The following is an 18312-nucleotide window of genomic DNA, read 5'->3' as shown; positions in this document are numbered from 1 at the left end:
AATATTCCACCAAATTTGCTAAATTTCTACCGAAATGGCAACACTACTTACTTTGAAAAATATATATTTCCTTTTCCTTAAAAAACTAAAACCAATATACATACTTACAAACATATGTATCATCGTCTATATTAAAATGTGTCGCCGTCTTTGCCAAAGTGTCAGAGCATTTTACGCTCAAAATAATGCGCTGAAAAGCCTTAAAAGCGCGCTGTTTACACTGAAGGTGCGTACATACAGTTTGCAGGCTGCGTGAAATACTCGTAGCTTAAGAATTCGCTTGACTTTGCTTGCAAACATAAAAACACTTGAAATATATTTGTTGAATGGGATTTCTTTGCAATTGAAGCATTCATCTTGAGTTGTTGAAAAGAGTCGAAGAAAATCTTTATTGACTGAGAGCATACATACATATGTAAATATGTATAGGAAATAAAGCTTACATTCACAATACTAACTATATATGTATGTATTTGAAAGCTGTGAAGATTAGTTGGTTTATATGTATGTATGTACAATAGACTGCTTCACTCCCCATACAAAAAAATCCGTACTGCGTTTCCATTGGAATTATAAAACACATTATGTTCTAAGACATCCACAAAAATATTTTGAAAAAATTTGAAAATACCCTCAAAAATGGAGTATTTTATGAATAAAAATAGTTTCTTAAAGATTTTTTTTTGGAAAAAATTCCTTTAAATGACAGAACGGTTTAAGCTTAAAAAAGTTCCGTAAAAATGTTTTAAAAACATTTAAAAAAAATTCGAACGGAATCGTAATAATGAGATTTTTGATGCCGTTTTTACTTTTTTCAAAGATTGGTATAAAAAAAACTTGTGAGGTATCATTGAAGGGTATTTTCTCAACCTTCTAATTTCTTTGCTAATAAACACATTCAAAGGATGAAAGAGAAAGGTAGGATGGATGAACGAACGTCATTCAAAGTTTAATAAAGAGGTGTTTCTATTTGTAAAAAAAAATAAGTAAATAAATTGGTACACGAATGACTCTTTTTCCACAGAAATAAAAATAGTGGGAAAACACCTTTCTACTGAGATCCCTCAAGTCTAAATCAGAATAGTTTTGGCCCAGTTATTCAAGTTTTTCGTAAATCAATCTTTGAAAAAAGTAAATACCAGCATCAAAAATTTCATTATTACGATTTCGTGGAAAAGATTTTAAAATATTTTTATGCAGAATTTTTAAGCCTAATTTGTTTTTCCATATGAGAGGACTTTTTCAAAAATTTCTTTAAGAAACTTTTTTTATTCATAACAAACCCCATTTTTGGTGGTATTTTCAAATCGGTCCAGCTCACGTAAATCTTAATGTTTTTCCGAAATATTTTTGGTGGACGTCTTAAAATTTAATAAATTTTGTAAGCCCGGCGGTGATACAGTCTAATGTACATACTACATACATACAAGTATATAAATACTTTTATATTTAAAAGGATGTATGTAGTGGGCATATTTTGAAAGGCACTTGCATTTTTTATTGCATAGAAAAATCCGTGTTAGGGCCATAGAGGATTTGATTTTTTTCTGTAATGCTGTACATCTAACATAATACGCGAACAATTATTGCTGGCAATGTAAAATATTCCTGCTAAAAATCGTGCGACTACATAGTCTCTAAAGAGAATCAGATTGGTCTCCACGGAGTACAATTGGGCATTAATTAGTCCTACTCAACGAAAACTCATTTGCTTCGTTGGCATAGTGAGCAGAGTATTTGGGTAGTTAGTAAAGCTAAGCTCCACGGTTCGAAATATTCATACATTTTTTTTTTAAGCGATAATCGCAATTACTTATTCTCTTTGTGTTTCCTACTTCGCTTTTGTCGGCTAGTCCGATAGTGCGGCGGTATGATGTATTTTGTTGAGAACTTTCATCATTTCTTGTGAAAATTTCTTTTTTATTCACTCAAAAATGCCGCAGCACAGTGCCAAAACCAAATTTTGCAAAGCATACTGTAAAATCGTATCAAAATATTCTTCTTCTTTTTATTTGACGTTGTAACCGACTAAGCTATTTTGGCAGAGTTCAACAAATCAAGCCAGTGAAGCCAACTCATTCTGCACTTCGTCTTTCCATCGCAGTAGGGGTCTCCCTCTTCCTCTACTTCCACCAACGCGCTGCAGCGGGTTCCGAATTGAATACTTTCAGAACTGGAGCGTCGAAGTTCATTCGAACGACCTAGTAACTTATAGAGTGTATTTTTCGCACGTCGAGAGAGGATTTTACTTCTGAAATATGCGGTCGCTGCGAATTTGTGTCACCAAGTCTGGGTCCTTATGAATAGTAACACCTATTCCTTTTCGCGTCGAATACTAGCACATTTCATTATTCGCGTGAAAGAGTAGCACACAAGGAGAAGTCATATAAGGTAGTCGTAGCCGATTCTGCTCTGCGAAGTGCCGCACTTGAATAATACATATGAAAACAATTTCATTCATTCAGCAAATGTGAGATTGCAGTTAAAAGAAGCGGTAGCTTGGTTCGACCGCAATTAGAGTTTCTTATCATGTGGATGGGCCGCGCACCAGCAATCCAAATGGAGTTTTAATGTGTGGTAAAAAACTAGTATGCAAACACTTATGTAAAGCGGCCAAGCCACTTGGATTAACTATGTTAGTTATGAAAATAAAGCAATAATAAATATTTTAAAACATTTTTCTAGACCAACAACTACTATGTATAACCTTAACATTAGAATACATTCGTGCGTGATTTACATACATACATACGTATTCGTACTTAACATACATACATAAGTATTTACACAAACACTTCTTTCAAATAAATCTTTAGACTTTCTTTAGTTCAATTCTCTTACAACTCCTTTTCCTATTCTTTTATTTATTTACTTTTTTCTTACCCATACAGAATGAGCTCAGCACTTATGGCTTTGAAACGCCACGCAAATCTGCTTGCAAACATTTGTGGCGCTGCTGTGTGGAACATCACGCCTTCTTTCGTATGGTGCGCATTGCGCCATTGCCGAATTCGCAGTCGAATAATTCGGATTTATTTCAACTTGGCTCGCGTTTTCGTTACAGGTGAGTGATAAATGGTTTTACGGCATTACAGTTAAAGTTAGCCTTGACAAATCAAATTGTTTGCATGGAATAAGTGGCAACCAATACCTATTTAGTGTTGGTATGCAAGCAAGCCGCCGGAATGGTGAAGTGCACTGGAAAAACTAAAAAGAAAGAATGTTGAAAAGGCTTCGGCTTGCACCATGTATGCGTCAAGCTCAGCGGAGCACAAAGTGTTGGTTGTCAGCTGATGTCTCTATTGGAGAGCTAATAGACGTTTTAGGAAAAAAGTACTCAGATCCTTTTGACGACGTACGATCATTATTTCTGTTGTTTGAATTGATTTTAAAAAACGAAAGCGACGAAAAAGTGGATTTTGAAAATTTGAGTTCGAGTATTTCGTTATTACAGTTTTCGACGTAGATTTTTCCCGAAAGGAATGCATCGACCGACAATATTTAACTTTTGATCTCTTTGATTTAAGAAAGTCGAAGGGATGTACGGGTGTTGATTTGGAAAGACTTATTGAATTACCCATCAACTCAGGTGTGACATTGGACAGTACGAACAAGAAGTCTGGTATCTACTGGTATAGCTATAAAAATCTGATTCTTTCTATGCGGTTCTCGCTAAGTTGGTTTCTCATCATCTAATCGCAAATGTCTGGAATCCATCACTGCAAGGTCGCTTTCTACTCTCGGAATGAGTTCTAGTCGGAATTCTCTTAAACCAGTGTCACACAGATCGCAGATTCCTCAAGTTTGGACGATGAGTTGTGTGCACGAATAAAAAATTACTTTGCCTTAGTAAATACACTTCAGCCGTTCTAGTATGCAGAGTATATCGAGATATCTCTTTTGTCGAGGGCTTCCAAGATACCCTGGAAATTAGACGAATTATAAGGGACGAATTATACGCAACACAATTGGGTGAAATCCCATAGTTTTTGTTTTGTGTTAAGTATGAATTCTGATAGAAACTCATTCTTTCGTATGTTATGAAATCAATCGAATGCTAAGCTTAGTAAGCTACCGTACTTCACTCCTTCTTTGGCATTATTTACTCAGATTTACTCCGAGAATCCTTCACACAGTAGGTGCCTTAAAGCTCAAATCGTCATGCGTTATTCGACCACGTACAATACTTTCAACTCGAAGCGAATAAAATAATTTGATATACTTAAAATGTTTCTATGTATCAATTAATGGTGATTTCGTTTCTACCAAAAAATGTCGCCTTTTGATTGCCCTGTTCTCTTTTCGTGTTCGATTCTGAAATAGAGGCACACGGTGGGAAAATTTTGTGTGTTGTTTCTTAAAATGTCACACTCTCCTAAGGGAAAAGAGGCACATTCTTTGCCCATTGAAGCTTTCTTAGGGGAGATGGTTGCCAAGAAAATCATATGCTTGCTTAAAACGACAATATTATCAGATGCGTGAGGTAGACAGGGACAATAAGGCAAAAACCTTGCCCTTTTACAGGCTTGAGTGTTACATTAAACACATTTTGTACCAGGGAAGGGCAACATTTTTTTGGAAGAAACGAGACCACTTATATGAGGCATTTCATGTCACCACGGCCGCCTCTGTGCGCGACCTCTAAGGTTTTAGATGAAAGTTGAAGAAATTGAAGGTCTAGATGGCATGAGTATACGTGTAGCATATTTTGCCAATATGACGTAGGGTTGCCTATTTACAAGGGACTTAAAATTTAAGAAAACGTCATACATACCTTTTTGTAAAGTTCTGTATCTTGGAAACCTTTTAAACTTAATAAAAAAAGTATATATTTCTTCTGTCCTATTATGGGCTTTAATTAGAAATTGTTTACATTAATGTGCAGCGTATAAAGAAAAACAAAAAAGAAGTAAAATTTTTTTTTTTTTTTTTTTTTATTATAGCATTTTTTTAAATTTTTTTTTTTTTACATAAAAACATTGCCTATAATGTCAACTTTACGTACCCAAATGAGCGTATGGACTCTAAATCGTCTAACGCTCGAGCAATATGATAAATATACATAGAAATTTCATGAAATTTTATATTTTTGAAAGAGGAAAGGTGTGCCAAAAATAAAAACAATATGAATAAATCATACTAACTTTACTAGAGGGTCTGAAATCACGAAAATCCCTTCAAGGAAATGGCACAATTGAACTTTGTTGCACGTTCACATGGGAAATCTGCTTGCGACGGGATTGGAGGAAATTTTAAGAGACTAGCAGCTAGAGCAAGTCTTCAACTCCTTACGTTACAACAAATTTGCACACCCGAAGCCCTCTACCGCCGCGGTGACATGAAATGCCTAATATGCCTAAATACTACAAATTATGATATTCGGACCAGTCCTCCTCTTTTCGGTTTTTTAAAGTCCTATTCAGAAGTCTGCTGGACCTTTTTCGAAGTCCGATAAGTTCAACACTCTGCCATGAGACCGATTTTTCCTGTCTGCTTTTACTTAGCGGACATACTTCCTCAACACCACCAATAAATTTACTCGTTACCTCGCTGGTCCGTCACCTCTTCAATTGATTTAAGGTTTTTGAGTTTAGGCAGATCTGGTGTTCTTATCTCAAGGAGCAACCCAAACTTCTCCCAGTCCGCCCTTCGAGGGTTCCGACCTTTGGGCACGTGACAAGTGTCCGAAATACAATCAATTGATGACCTGATATATATTTCTATTCCAAGACTCCTTTGATATGATCTGTGAAGTTTTCATTGGTTAAGGTTAGATAAATCACTTATTTTCTTCTACTGGTGAGAAAAGTAGCTTTGTTAATTACATTCTTCTATAGTAGTCTAATAGCTTGTTCCCACGAAAGTTGCAGTTCGTGCTACCCCATATAGTGTTTGGTGAGTTTTCGTCACAACTAGAGATGGGTACGGGATTATTTAAATATTTAACCAGGTCGTCCCATACCAGCTTTAAGGTGGCATCGTGTGCTATCAAGGCGCCTCACATTTCCAGCTTAGTTCGGCTTGAAAGACAGAGTTAACTTGTTCAATGATAGGGTTGTTGGGTTGTTTACGACAGACCCCTGGTCTTAGAGACATTAGTTTATCGGTCGGAAAAGACCTGAAAGTTGTGAATGAAGTTATAACTCGGAAGATATATGTACCTAGGGCCACAATGAAGCTAATGCGAAGTCCTTGTTGTTGTTCTAAAACCGTGAGAGCTTGTAGATTTACATACTCCGTATCCTCTGCATTGTTGCTTGAGACGAGTATTGCACTAATTTGACTATACAGTTGAGCCTCTTTCAAAATAACGATATCCAGGGGAGAGACATCTAAAAGCTCATAGAGAACAGATATGTTTTTCACCGAACTTCTCCTCAAATTTGTGGTGAACAGTAAACAAATTTTATGGCAGAAATAAACCCGAAGGTTTGCCACTGCTTTCTGAAGCGTGGCTTGCCGTATATTAATTAGAAAACGTTAATTACTTCTACCTTTGCATTGTCATGTCGAAATACTTTTTTGTTAGAAGTGAACATCAAATTTTTGCTCAGTCTATCCACCAATTTCATTCCTCCAACTTTTCGTGAATTAACTGTCCTCTTCGAAAGGTAGAAGAGAACTATAGCAACATACCAAAAGCAGCTGCAGATATTATTTCGAGCAAATTATGTTATTAAAAACTGCAAAAATATTAGGTAACCAAAATATTAAATAGAATTTTCCATTTATACAAAGATAACCACACAAAATTTCGGCTGAACTTTCAAATTTCGGCAGCTTAATTGCTGTCTATGTACGCTGCTAATTAAAATATTTTATCATTAATTTAAATCCACATCTCAAGCCAATGTGTGCACTTGAGAAGTTTCAATCACGTCCACTCAAATACTATAACCAACTCATCAGAAGTTGCTATCTCAACGAGCTGGCTTATGAAAAGAAGCTCATAAACAATTTTAATTTGTTGGATAGCTTATGCCTGCAAACGTACATACATATGCACATTCATAAATTTCATTACTAACAGTTCAGTATGTTCTAGCCATTGTGCGCAAATTTATACGACTGTAATGCGGCGTATTTTTGTATCGCTCCTGAGTGAGGATACCTCACTCATTAAAGGCATATCTATACATACACAGTTGAGATCATTAAATTCTGTACAAATGAGACGATTTTCAACACCATCACATACACTTGCAGCAGCAGCACACGGATACGATATTGTTTTCATACTTAGAGTCATAAAAAAAACCTTTCCTCGTCCACTTGGCTTCACCATAGCGACTCGGACTTCAGCGCACAGTCGTCTTTAATGACCTTCGTTTCGCCTCGCCAAACTAGCCAAGTGCAAGTAAACTTCTCATGTGAATAAAAAAGCTACATATGGACATACAGTGCTGTGAAGAAGGGAGTTTGTAAATAAATAGAAGTGTGATATGTATGTATTAGAGATGGGCGCGGGATTTAGGAACCCGCGGGACCAACGGTACTGATTTCAAAATGGACGGAAAGGACGGTATCGGGAAGGTGTATACATATTTTGCGGGCGGGACGGGGCCGAAATCCTTGCACGAAACTCGCGTTAAAATTCCTACCACCGCAAATTAAGAAAATCTTGAAATATGCACTTTTTCATGTTTTATTGAGACGAAAACGAACAGCAAATCAAAACAAAATAATCAAAAGATGCCAGATCGCTCAGAACTCTTTTTTCTTTATTTAAAATTACTCAATTCGAAAGACATGTAAATTTTTCTTGGTGGTAGATTTCGGGACCAACAGTATAGTTCGGAAAGACGTCAGCATGGGCGGGGTTCGGGAATTAAAGACTAAATTTCGGGATGGGCATGATCGGGACTAAATATTTAATACCATACCCATCTCTAGTATGTATGTATACACAATGTGCATACAGTTACTCACAAAGGTATTCGTTGTTTAGGTTTTTCACGATATTTAAAATGTCTTAATCTATAACAGCTAGGAATTTTTAGTTAATAAAAATTTAAGATTATCGTTAATTTCTTTATGATCCAATGATCGGATTTAAACCGAATTAGTATGGCACCACCTGTGGAGTAACACCTTTACTTTAAAAAGGCAGTTATGGAAATCGGTTAACGTGGTCCAAGGTTATGCTGTAATATACATAAAAATTAAACAAACAAAAAATAAAATATTTGGTTAAAAACTATATACATAAATCAATGTTGCAAACTTTCTGCAAAATTCGCGAAAAGTCAGCAAAAATCATCAAAATTTCAAACTTATTATTCGGCTAGGAATTACCGTTGATTAAAAAAAAACTCCAGGGTTACGGACGCGACATTCGTACGAATTTAGAGTTAATTAAATCATACGGAAACTGAAGTCACTTGAAAAAAATTTGCCGTTATATAGCTTTTATAACGTTCTTTAGTTGACAAAAAATTAGGTGCGCTTGCAACACTGACGTCGAAAAAATCGATGAAAAGGAGGACGCGACAAAAACAGAAGTGATTCCAGAGTACATATAAAAATAAAGCAAAACTCAGCGAATCGTGTAAGGTTTCCCTTTATTAAACCTTCTTTAAATAAAATCAAATTATGGACCGTTACAACCAATTCAATTTTAATCAGAAGCATTTCGTTGTTGATTTAATTTTGAATTAAAATCTTGTAACGGACGTGACAGGTTTTTTCCCATACAATATTTTTTTGCTAGTAACACATACTAAATTTAATTTTCTATTAAATTTTTTCAGTCCTTCTCTCCTTTTTTCGCCATCTGAATACGAAATTTGAAGTTATAAAGCCGTTTGAATTCATTCATTTGTATTTTCGGTTTACCTTTTTTGAAAAATTCCCATATGGAAGAAAATGGAAAATTTTGAAAAATCAACGGGCCATTTAAACTTGCACTTTATTTGCTGAAATTGAGTGTGCTAGAAAGCTGTATACAGTGAAAACTCCCTTGGGCGGACACCCACCGTCAGTCATTTTTTGTCCGCCCAAGAGAGGTGTCCGCTCAATGGGGGGAAGCTTAGTTTAGAACTTATTAATGTTTTAATTAATTGAATAGTGCCTATTTCTTACTTGAATAAAATATATTGATATTGCATCGTTCAAACAAAAATGTGCATCTATTTTTTCAAAAGTGCATATTTCATTTATGTGCGTAAGTACATATTAAGTAGTAACAAAATAAAAATAAATATTACATTTCAGTCCATAAACTACATAAAACCATATATTCATTACATGAAAAACTGGAAAATTTTCGATTGACGTAAGTTTCATTTAGAATTTGTTTCAGTGCCAGTACCTTTTTCATCAATAGTTTCATGTTTTTAGCAGTAACAAAATCAAACCAGAAATCTAAATTTTCGATCCATGTATTTATTATTATCTATTGTTATAAATTCATCAGAATTGGAATTGGATTCTCCAAGGGTTTCTGATAATTCAAATAACGAACCTAAACCACTGCGCAAACCAAACTAAATGTGTGCATAAAAATCACATTTTATGCGGGAAGTCCCCCTTTTCCATTTAGTAATCCGCATATGAGGAGTTCGCGTCCGCTCAACGGAGGTTTTTGTTTGATTTGTTATGAAAAGAAATCTTAATGTCCGTTGATAAGAGGTTCGCGTTCGCTCAATAGAGGTTTTTCTGTGGATTTTATGCAAAATAACTGTCCGCGTCCGGCCAAGAGAGTGTCCGCTTAAGAGAGAGTAATTTGTTCCGAAATTTATACTTAAAACTTGGTATAGGAAAAAATGTCCGCCCAAGAGAGATGTCCGTCTAATAGAGGTGTCCGTTAGGAGAGGTTTCACTGTACTCAGAAATATCTGATTAAAATTTTGATGGGCATTTTCCGAAATTCGCTGAATTTTTGTAGAAAGTTTGCAACATTGGTTTATGTGGCTTTAGTTAAAAACTGGGCTTTATTTAAAATAAAAATTAACGAAAACGATTTATAATTGAAGCCGTTTTAAACATCGTAGAAAAAAACCTACGAATACTTCTGTGAGTAACTGTATGTAGGAACTGATATTTTTCTTCATTTCTTTGCTCTTGTGTTGCAAGCATGTAGTTTTCACCCTCCGACTAATTGTGGAAGGGTCTAATAAAAATGTTTGCACACAAATATATGGGTGTAAGTGTGTACCACTTGAGACCATAGCTCATTGCTACTATACATCTATATATACATATGTACGTATTCCCGATTATGCAGTAAAGGAGTGCAATAAATTTGCTGCCAACAACACGTTCGACTTTATGATTTAAAATTTCGTTAACAAATTTGGCTAATAAAAGAACGAAATTGTTGAGAAACTTGTACTAAGGTGCGTCATAAACAAGCGTATAATAAAAACAAATCGTAAAAGAATAGTGCAGCACAATAACTAAAAATATGTAGAAGGGCAACAGCACCAACAAGGCATGATGAGACGAGAGAAAAAATAATAACGAGTGGAGCTACTTGAAAAGGTGCACCATGCTCTATAAGAAATAATGAAGAGGTAAGCAGATATGTATGTATGTGGCAATACCTGTAAGCTTAGGTAGCAAAAACTTCAATGCTGGTTGCTCCCATATTTGTGTAAATGGAAATCTACATTTTCGGAGGAAGAAAAGGACAGGACGCAGCATCTTAAGGCTTCTTCTATGATCGCTTACACGGGGAAAATGTGAGCTATGGGGACAAGAAGATTATCTCTATGAAAAGTTTCTAGGCTAAGGAGTAAAACAGGCGAAAAAAACGAAGAAACTCATTAAGGATTCCTTACTGATTTTATGTGAAAATTCTTTTGGATTTTAGTTGTAAGAATATTCCTAAAAAATCATAGAGAAAATCTGCTTAATTTTATTCGATGCCTTCTTGAACAAATTTAAAAATTCATATTATTAAATAGAATAGTGTCGGTGAACTGCCGAAACTAAGAAGGTTTTCTTCTTGGAAAAGCCTGTGGAGCTATCTTCTAATTTTTGGGTTCTATTTCATAAAGTGGTTTTCGCTCTGTGTACGAATGCTGCCTCAGTCACCAAATTACAATTGGAAAGGAAAGTATCTTCGTCCTTCTTCTTCGTCATTTCCTTAAATACCAAGCGAGACAGAGCGAATCTACTACTCCTGCGCGCCATCTGGTTCTGTTCTGGCAATCGCTTTGAGCTCCTACCAGCTTAAGCCGAATAGCTTCGCCTTTCGATCGATTGTTTTTCTCCACGTTTCGCGGGTCTGCCGGGAGTGTGCCGCAGCTTAACATTTCTGAGCAGCTCCTCATTTGAGATTGGTTTAGGCCAAAGAAGTCAGATATTTTAAGGCATATGTTTCTGAAAACTTGCAAGCATCTGATTATTGCAGCAGTGACAGTAGGAAAAGCCAAATTTTTTGAGCTGGAACTCAGAATGTTGTTTCGCCATAACGTGTTTATGTATCATAACAAAGGCCGCTTCTTTCTTTGCTTATTCTGCGGTTGCCACGTGTTGATTTTTAATTTATTTTTTTTTTTTATATTAGTAATATTTTTCGAGCTAAATTTTTTTTTTTATTATTTTTCTATAAAAAAAATACGGTACGAGCTTTAACCAAAACCATATAAAAGCGTTATACAAAATTTAGGAAAATTCAACAAATTTTCATCAAAATTTAAACTTTTAAATCAAAAAAAAAAAAAATTTTATTCAACGGGATTTTTTGCCGTTCATTATACTAATAAAGGCTAATAAAACTCACACCCAACAAATTTTCTAAAAACTCAGATTTAAAATTGAAATTGTGGTGAAAATTCGTTCAGTTTTTTAACATTTTTTATGAAGTTTAAAGCTATGATTAATATGGCATAGAATCTTCGCTGCCATTCTGTAAAGTATGAACATTCATATGTACATATGTACATAAATATACATGTTCCTTCGTTTTAAGATCAATAGCTTAGCGCTCTACATATGTGCAGATTTAATTTGCTGCACTTCTTTTGCCAACAGAAAAAGATGAATGGCTGAGTGCGTGGCAATGCGCCAAGAGGTACATTCGCTTGTTGCGACTGATTGTTTGTGGCTTTTTACGACAATCGCCATGGCAAGGTTACTTGGGGTGCGATTCATTTGTCTGCAGCCGCAGGCGAACGTACAACAGACACCGGCGAAGTTAGTTTGCCTGATGGCTTGCGTCAATGTTTTTACGATCCCCGCAGACATTGTTTTATTGTCATGTTTGAACTGTTTCGCGTATTTTGCCCTTTGCGTTGAGCTCAAAAAATGCGCGCTCCAAAACATTTTCCAGCATCGTCCAAACCTTAGATATTTATATAGGTACGGTAAATATCAGTGAAAATCGTACACTATTTTTGGAAATATTTTGTTTTGTTTTAATTGTATTAATGTGTAACACTGCAACGAAATCCATAAAACTAAAAGTCTCAAACCTTGTAACAATTAAAAGAGAAACGTAAAATTTTCATCGAAATTCTATACTTTTTATTCAGATTTTTTTTTCGATATGCAGTTGCTACAAAGTACCGTTGATTTTTGTAAATTTCATTTTCATTTTCTACCATATAAAAATAGATTTTGTTAATGCGTAGCCAAAAACATTAACAAAAACATAACGTAGTTTACATTAACTAAACATTCTCAATGAAAAGTGTGATTTTGATGACAATTTTACGATTTTTTTATATTTCTACACGTTGAAACGTTGAGTTTTATGGATTTTGTTTTACTGTGAAGTATGTTTTTCTTAAAAATAAATACAATTTAAATAAAACAAAATATTAAAAAATGGAAAAAATTTGCTGTACGATTTTCATTGACACTCACTGTATGTACTTTTATATGCGGAAAGTTTTTGTTGAATTGTTATTCCATTTGTTTAGTGATTTTTTATTTCGTATTTCTCATCCAACCTAACTTTTTCGTTCTATGTACTCCAATATGATGACGCTCACACACTCCTGCATTTGCCAATCAACATAACCCGTAACAAACATGGATCGATTTGCGTTTTTTTTTCTGTTTTCAACCAACCATTCGCCCAACCCATCAACCAACCAACCAAACAACCAACCAACCAACCAACCAACCAACCAAATTATAAAATCAACCAACTTGCCAAATTGTCCACCGCATCCAGCAATCGTTCCGAGAAGCAGCCATCAGCAAAGGATGCCCTCTCCTTGGGCCGCATACCGCCAGCGTTCACACGTGTCCCATCCAAACGACAGCCAAGACGCGTGATTGATGACTTTCTAAGCGGCAGCAGGAGCGCCAACAACGCCCTGAATGGCATCGGTGTCGGTCATACGGGCAGCAGCGTTACCGATGGCGGTGGTGGCGGCGGCGTTAGCGTTGGCAGTTATTACAATGGCGGTGGCGTCGGAGCGGGATTGCAAACGGCCAGCATGATGCCAAAGTAAGTTCGTCCTATGCACAAGAGCACTCACACACACTGGCATGCAGTCGTCTACATACATATGTACATGCCTATTATTTATATATGCATACATATATCATATCTAAGGTCATACTTTTATATGTATGTATGTGTGGTTATTTTCGGTACTTTTAGCTGTTTCAAAACATTTTTATTTTATTTATTTACTTTGTAACTTTTTTGTCAGTTTCTATTGAATTTCAGCATTCCCTTTGACTAATTTCCGGTGGAGGCGCTCTAGGAGAAATTTCAGCAGCATAATTCCTTTAGTTTTTCCTTGTCCACGCTAACCACTAATAAAATAGTAGGTAGGTTTGATTTATTTTTCGCCGCCGCCAAGTGTGATTTCGATGCGGTTTTGATTTTACGCTTTTTTAGCAGCCCACTCTCTTCTCCCACAATCCTCCTTCTGTACAAGCTGGCTGATTTTGCTGCCAACTAATGGTGGCACATTTGTCATGCAGGCTATCCCAGTCGATCCCGGATCCTATGCGCCATTGTATGTGCGATACAAATTGTTTCGTTTATTTGGGCCCTCATGTTTTTTGCCTTTTCATTAGCGAAGAAATCAAGTGCAGTTCTTGACTTTCGATACGTTTTCATTGCGAAGAGAACAACAAGAAGAAATACACGTACGCTACACATATGAACTATTGCCAAAAAAAAAAAAAGAATTCGGGAGTAAGAAGCAAATATTGTGCAACTAAGTGGGTTTTTTCTTTGCTCTAATGGCTTGGCTTATGCTTTTTCCTTCATGTACAGTAGGGCGGGTCGAAAATTTAATTTCTCTCAAATGCCTTGGAAGTAGTAAAAATATATTATATATATGAGGTCAAAAACAATGCACACTGGTCGAATAAGAGAGATTCTTGTTAAAAATTCATGGTTCAACGCAACGCAATGGACAAAGTCAAATATCATTTCAGGCAGACCTTTAATTTATGATCACTCTCAAACTAACTTTTGACTAACTCAACTAACTTTTCAACTAATTAATTTGTAATTGTTTTGTTCGTGATTGCACTCTTCTATAGTCAAAGTATATAAAGATTAGCATTCATATTTTTGGGCTGTATTCAGGTCGTTGATTCCAAATATACTTATCTTTTTTTTCATACCACCTATAGATAGTTTGCGAATTTTAGCAAATTTTGGAACAATTTCGGCAGCTAAAATATGAAAGCTTTTATTCCCCATAACCGTGGAAAATTTTCAATAAAACAAATGAATTTGGAAACACTGAGATAGAGAAGCACTAATTAGTTTTCTTATGTTTATGCATAAAAGACAAAAATTGTAAATAAACTAAGTTGAAAGGAATTTTTGTTCAAAAATTTCAGTTTTTTTTTAAATAATTTTTTTATAATCTGAACGATTTTCATCATATAATATATTATCATCATAATTCAACAACAGTAAGTCTCGCTTTCAATTAGATAACTTTTACGTTTTAATCGAGCATATTTTCAAGCCTAATGCAGAGCCATATTTTCCAATTGGAATATTTTAATTTATTTTTACCTCCAGTCACTTTTTCACATAATGGAATTAAATGACTAATGAAACTATTCCGCTCAGTTTTGAAGAATGCACAAATGTTCTTAAAACGGGCGTTACTCAACCTAATATTAGTTAGGTAATGTACATATGTACAAATGTGTTTAAATCTACTACTATTTAATTATTACCCGATTCGTAATCGTGGGCAAGCCTTACCACGATTTTGAAAACTGGCCTGTTTTAACAAAAATTACATTAATGCCGACCATAGCTTTGAATGAGGAAGCACACACTTAAGGTACCCACACACCGATGCGATTCTGCCGGAACGAATCCGCACCGTTTTTGATGCCACAGAAGTAACTGCTTCGAAAATATGTATGAATGTGGTAGAAGCGGAAAAATTATAAAAATTAGTCTAAATTTCAGATTTATTCCAAAAATTTTCCACATATTTTCCACTTATCTACCACGTGCTCACAAAACTTATTATTTCCTAAAATAGTACATATATTCTTCTTTGTAAAGCCGTACAAATATTTAAAATTTGTTAAAAATTAACCGAACTAAAAATTCTTTAGTGCCGAAAGTAGTGCGAAAATAGTTTTTTGAGAATAAGTTGAGAATTTAAGGGTGTTAGAAAAATTTTGAAAACAGTTTCGTGTATTTGTCGGCCAGCTCTACGACCTGTGCTAGGCCACTTAAAAAGTACGTGCAATTTTTTTTTTTTATTTTGTAATGCCTTTTGTTTTCCACCCATATAAAGTTGACCCAGCCTAATGTATGTACAGTGAATGCTCAACAATCCCGAATCGCTTCAAAAATCCATTCAAATTCAATTAAAGACAATTGCTTCGTCTAGACATTTGGAAAGTATTGTTTAGTGCGAGTAATTTATCAAAGACCAATGTGAATTTTCATTAGCGTAAAAAGTGCTGCTCTAAAATATATCACTTGAGGTTGACCGAAGTTGTTTCAATACACCTAGCAACAGAAATGCATCGAGATTTAATTTATTTGTGAAGTCCGCTATTATTTAAGTTCATTTAGTCTAACAGATGACAATAGCGCTGAAGATGGCACAACGCCGAAACTGATGTGCCTCCAAACCAAACTTGACAACGAATGACGGGAATTTGTTTCGAAAATTTGTCGAACTAATATTCGGTGAGCAACTCAAGATTTCTTTATCACTTCAATGTGGAACACCATCTTTTATGGAAGTACATATCGTCAACAGACATGAGTATAGTCGCGAGTCAAGAGTTGACCTTGAAAAAAAGACGCATAAAAAACTTCAGCGAAGAAAGGCGTCTAAACCTAGTCGACGGCGAAGAAAGACGCGTAAACTTATATTCCCGGTCAACTATGTTTGCGGGTGTAATTGTATGTACATTCCCCAAAAAGCTTTGGGGAATAATGCTGAAAAGACAGTCCTTGGCTAGGTATAAATCTATGTTTGCGTGTCTTTCTTCGCCGAAGTTGTTTTTACGCGTCTTTTTTCCTCAGTGCGTATTTTATTCATGTCTAGTGGCGATATACATATGTACATAGGTATATTCCTATGTATTTATTCCAGAAACCTGAAAAAACGAAATTTTTTGTTATCAATTGCATTCATACTTATCGAAAAATTTGTTAGTGATATTTGAACCCGCCTCCAACTCCAACTCTAACATATGGGGTGATGGGCGCAATTTATTTCTTACCATCATTTCATCTCATCTTGTTGGACGCTATAGCCGCCTAAGGGCCATTTTCTCAAGTAACCTGTAACTTTAAAGCTCACTTTATATTTAAAGGTTGCATTAAAATTTATGTCTAAAGCAAAGCATTTAATTATCGGCTTTATATTGGTTTACAACCAAGAAACATACATACGTCATAAACCGATATTAGAAATGCTTAACTTTAGGCATAGCTTTAATTTTAATCCAACCTTTAAATATAAAGTGAGCTTTAAATTAAAAGATGTTTTCAGAGAACGGCCCTAAGCGACTTTAGCCCAAGTCCAATAAAGCACGCCAATCGTTTCTATGCTCTACCAACTGACGGCAATTGCAAATGCTACCTACCAACAGTGACATGTGTTCTGGGAAAAAGTAAAGTCGGAATTTTTATGCTCTGACTCCCTAGTATTGCTCTATACGGAAAAAGACATACCCCAATTTTTATTTTTTTTTTAAATCAAGAAATATTTAGAGGTCGCTCAAAGCGCTTAAAGTTTCCAGTTTATATGGGCACGCAGAAACGGTATAGAATGCTTGAAAATCAATACTTTTCAATTTGAAGATGAAAACCAAAGACGATATCTACCAGCCAATTGAAAAGTAGTATGTCAATTCATTTATTTAGCTTTCGGTGCTAATATTGCACCCTCATCAGAATAATAAAAAATCTGTGCTAATATATATATGTGTGTTTAACGCAAATTGAACTGCGGCATCATGGATTGTCCATCTTATTATACACACATATATGTATCAGCAACTTGGTCAATTTGGCGGTATGTTTACCCTGTTTCTTATTGGAGTAGCACGTAATAATTGCAAAAGATGGACAATCCAGGGTGCCGCAGTTCAATTTATATATATTTATTGGACATCGCACGAATATATATAATTATTATGGCTAGATCATCTGCCTAGGTACTCTGCCTCAACGATAGCATCATAAACTAATCATTAGTAAAAGTATTAAATTTTTCGAAAATGCATTCATATTGTTACCGTCCTAAGTATAAGATAAAATATTTAAATGCATCTAAGAAAACATTTTCACTGGTTTAGATGCTGATTGCATCAATCACCATTAAGTTGCATGCCATGACCTACACACCCGAGGGCAATTACTCAATTTGTCAGAGCGTGGCGAATGCGTAGCCCAACGCTTAACCATCGAAATCATGCGAAATCCCCACAAAATATACAAATCAATATTTATTGCACAACGCGCCTCGTATGTGTGTATAAGTATGCACATGTGTTCACGCTTGCGCGCACACGCCCACTCACGTGCGCTTCAAGTTCCTGCGTGACGTGTGTAATCAGCCGTTCCTATGGACAGACAGACGTACATATATATATGCGCATATTTTTCCATGTGTCTGCGCTGTGAAGGTGGCGCATACGCGCAACAATTTTAATATGCAGCAATTTATTTTACACCTCAATTACATATGTGTGTATGTATGTGTACGACTGCGAAGATCTACACTGATCTCCAATGTTCGCGCACAGGTAGACGAATATTTACATACATATGTATGTATGTACGAGTCCATGCAAAAATATTTTCTTTGCGGTAACGTTTTCGAATTCTACGGTGTCTTACTAACCACTCACTGCTTAAATTGCTTTGTGATATTCATTTACCTTATTACTTTC

The 18312-nt window shown here is 35.5% G+C and overlaps 1 protein-coding gene across 1 annotated transcript in view; it reads left to right on the top strand.

Moving 5' to 3' along the window:
• The window catches only part of LOC108370728 (band 4.1-like protein 4), a gene marked incomplete at its 3' end in the record, with an annotated part of 49588 nt that overhangs the window by 29563 nt on the left and 1713 nt on the right, over positions 1 to 18312 (top strand). The window contains exons 8-9 of the mRNA XM_017626112.1: positions 2892 to 3064; positions 13127 to 13405. Of these exons, the coding sequence (XP_017481601.1) occupies positions 2892 to 3064; positions 13127 to 13405 (452 nt within the window). The remainder of the gene's footprint in view (positions 1 to 2891; positions 3065 to 13126; positions 13406 to 18312) is intronic.

The sequence above is a fragment of the Rhagoletis zephyria genome, unplaced genomic scaffold, assembly GCF_001687245.7.
Source record: "Rhagoletis zephyria isolate East Lansing unplaced genomic scaffold, Rhagoletis_zephyria_1.1 Rzeph_scaffold_04441, whole genome shotgun sequence".
Lineage (NCBI taxonomy): Eukaryota > Metazoa > Arthropoda > Insecta > Diptera > Tephritidae > Rhagoletis > Rhagoletis zephyria.
The sequence above is the reverse complement of the archived record's forward strand: the minus strand, read 5'-3'. Positions and strand labels throughout refer to the sequence as shown.